The sequence below is a fragment of the Camellia sinensis genome, chromosome 8 (genome assembly GCF_055761805.1).
Source record: "Camellia sinensis isolate YWXY chromosome 8, ASM5576180v1, whole genome shotgun sequence".
Lineage (NCBI taxonomy): Eukaryota > Viridiplantae > Streptophyta > Magnoliopsida > Ericales > Theaceae > Camellia > Camellia sinensis.
In genome coordinates, this window is record NC_138968.1 from 146434694 (window position 1) to 146438213 (window position 3520).

Sequence of the window (3520 nt, forward strand, 5' to 3'; positions counted from 1 at the left end):
AGAGAGAGAGAGAGAGAGAGAGAGAAAGAAAGAAAGAGAGAGCCAGAGCCGTAGAGAGAGCCAGAGCCAGATTGACCGCCGGTGTTGATCGCAAAGAAGGAGAGAGGGCTAGGGTTACGCTGTTGATCGCAATGGTTCAAATCGTGCCGCCGACGTCAATCGCGAAGAGGGAGAGAAAGCTAGAGTTCACGCTGTCGATCGCGATGGTTCAAATCACCACCAGCGTCGATCGTGAAGAGGAAGAGAGAGCTAGGGTTCACGCTATCAATCGCGATGGACACCAGAGAGAGAGAGAGAGAGAGAGAGAGAGAGAGAGAGAGAGAAAGAGAGAGAGAGAAGAGACAGAGCTCAGTCGTCGAAAATTGACATGCTCGCCGGAAATCGCCGTAGCTCACCGAAAATCGCCTCTCTCGTTTGTGTGAGAGAGGAAAAATGAGTGAGAAATGGTTTATATACATGGCACACTTGTAATTAGCATCAATTAGGAAGGGCATTTAAGTCATTTTACACCTCCCATTTCAGCTTCCCGTATAAACTGAATCAAGAAGCACCCCTTGACACTACAACAAAATGGTACTTTAATGACAAAATCACTTCGTCTCCAATAGTGAAATTTTCGTCACCAAATTGATCCGTGACGAAATAATTTCGTCACCACGTTCGTCACCAATTCGTCGTCACTAAAAGTACCCGGTGACGAAAATTTATTTTGTCACCTATTATTGGCATTTGGTGACGAAATATTTCGTCACTAAATATTAAATATTTTGTCACCTATAACATCCATTTCGTCACCAAAATTAAATAAAATTTTATTTTATTTATTTTGAGTGACAAAATATTTCGTCATTAAAAATAGTGATAAAATTTTTAGTGACGAAAATATCGTCACCAAAAGATGAAAAAAAAAGACCTTTCAGTGACGAAAACTTTTTGTCAAAAAATATTTTAATTTAGTGATGAAATAGTGAATGTGTGACAAAATTATTTGTTGGGATTAGAAAGTTTTAGTGTCAATTTTTTTTCGTCACCAATAATAAATAATTTTTAAAAATTGAGGGGAGGGTTATATTTGCAATTTATATATTTTTTTCAATAAACAACACCTGTACATTTTAATAATCTATTAAATAAAATATTTAATACAAATCAATATAAAATTAACCTGTTCATTATCATAAAACAACCAAGCAAAATACATGTCTCATAGTATCAAGAAATTAATATATAACATCCAAATTATAACATCTATTTTAGTAAAATCAAAAACTACAACACAATCAAAATAACTTGTACATTTTAATAACCTGCTGAATATAATATCCATTACAAATCATTACAAAAACCTGTTCATTTGGTAATATCAACAAAAACCTGTTCATTTTAATCTATTCAATAAAATATCAACAAAAAGATAAGATCCATCACAATATAATCATAACCCACAACAACATAGTCAAAATACATGTTTGGTAATATCAACAAAAAGTACAACTACACTGTGATGGATGTCTGGTAATATCAACAAAAAACTCTTGCTATGCAGGTTACCAAATTCGTTCATCTCCAATCTGCCATTTAAAAAAGAAAAAATAAAAAGAAAAGACAACAACAAAAGGTTAAGGTAACCATTCACTAAATATGTTAATATGCAACCTATAAGAGAAAAAATAAAAATTTCAAAGTAAATTTTAAACCAAATTTTTATCGTACTTGTTCCGTAAATTTTTACAACTTACATTAGTTCCTCCCAAGGTGTTCATGATATTTCTTGGCCTTTTAACGACTATTTCAAGATTTTACTCCCTAACGGCCTATGTTCAAGCCTAAATGTTTTCCAATCGAGAGTCCTATGATTGTTCTGTAAGTTTTCACAACTTATGTTGATTCCTCCCAAAGTGTTCATGATAATTTCTGATAATCTCAAGGTGTTTGTGATGTTTTTCGGGCCTTTAGATGCATACTTCACTATTTTCCCGAGACCTTGTGCCTAAATGTCAAAAGTAGTTTTTTATTCTACCCTAGTTAAAGAAGAAATGTTCTACTAAATTAACATATAAACATAATATACTAACCAAGAAGCTTGTTCATCAGAATCTGAACTTTCCCCACTCTCAAAATTTCCCGTGATACCTTTCTGCGTCAAACACTCTATGATACTTTGTATCTTCTTGCTTTGTTTCTTCTCTGACTTTTGAAACCTTGCAATTTGTTCATTTTGCTGTGCTATTTGCATCTCAAGGCGTTGAACATAGTCACTATTTTCAGCAGGTGCAACAATAGTCTTCATAGAAGAAAAAGGCCTCAAGCCGAGTCCTTTCACATAACCTGACCTTGGCTTAAGCACCTTAACTGACAACTCCTCTTGGCTTAAAGGGATCACACCAGTCTGCGAGAGGTGTTCGGCTTGCGTCTTTATCATGTTGTCCTGTTAATTTAAAATAAATCGAACAATTATTAGTTATTCTACCCTACAAAGCAAATAAATAATTTTATCAAAATTAATATGCATTGCCTTGTACATACATAATTAGCTTGGCTCTCCGACGAAATCCATTCATGTGTGTTCGAATTATAGTGGATGGACTTGTAAAACTTTGCCAAATCAGGAACTTCTCCATTTGCAATTATCTGATTCATTTATTTTTGAATGTTATTTCAAATATTTAAATAACAAAGCCTACTAATCTGATAAAATAAAATAGCAGAACACACCGAGCTGTGCACCCTAACCGGGATTGATTTTGATCCACATCTATGTTTTGTTTTCATTTGCATCCTATTATTCACATTAGTTAGTGATTGTTCCTACACGATTGAAACACCAATATAAACAACAAAACTTAACATTAGTAAGAAGAAAATAAATTTTTGACAATTAACATAAAACATTATACCATGAATTCTTTACTATTCCACTTCTTGTCAATTAGAGATGTCCATTGATATCATGAGCAATTACCAAGTGGCTATTTCGGCGAATTTCTTAAACGAAGACTAATGGATAGGAGTTAAGAATTCTTTGTTCATAAATCTCTCCGTCCCAAAACACTCACTTTTATTGGATCAAGTGAGAATTTTAAAATATAAAAATCTCGTGACATGTTTAAACAATTATCAGGATAAGAGTTAAGGATTCTCTGTTCATAAATCTCTCCATCCAAAAATAGTCACTTTTATTGGATTATGTGAGAATTTTAAAATATAAAAATCTCATAATATGTTTCAACAATTATCAGTAGTGGTTTGAAAATTGACTATTTTAATTGACTTTTTACAAAAAGATGCACAAAAAAAATATAATAATTTATAATGATTTTTTAACTTTTACACTAAATATATTCCCAATCGAGTCCTCAGTGTTTTGGGAATAGAGGATTCAAAGAGATTGATACAAAGGTTCTGTGCGTTTCCACAAAGGAGGTTCCTAGTCACATGTAATTTTTTTTTTAGGTACATCGGAAAGTTCCTAGTCACATGTAATAGAAACCATATTGTCCATTGAAACCAAGCTGGTGAC

The 3520-nt window shown here is 33.1% G+C and overlaps 1 protein-coding gene across 1 annotated transcript; it reads right to left on the bottom strand.

The window, feature by feature from the left end:
• Positions 1-1284: 1284 nt before the first annotated feature.
• On the bottom strand, positions 1285-2938 carry LOC145796702 (uncharacterized). Its single transcript, XM_082881867.1, has 5 exons — positions 2898-2938; positions 2734-2808; positions 2527-2631; positions 2076-2428; positions 1285-1571 (listed from the first exon to the last, which is right to left on the bottom strand). Coding segments are annotated over exons 1-5 (537 nt in total). The 5' UTR covers positions 2901-2938; the 3' UTR covers positions 1285-1570.
• Between the last annotated feature and the right edge of the window lie 582 nt (positions 2939-3520).

Excerpts from the sequence above, each read along its gene's own strand:
- LOC145796702 (XM_082881867.1), bottom strand. Across the intron at positions 2,632-2,733 it reads GTGGATCAAAATCAATCCCG|ATAATTGCAAATGGAGAAGT; the intron begins GTTAGGGTGCAC and ends TAAATGAATCAG. Across the intron at positions 2,429-2,526 it reads CGGAGAGCCAAGCTAATTAT|GACAACATGATAAAGACGCA; the intron begins GTATGTACAAGG and ends TTAAATTAACAG.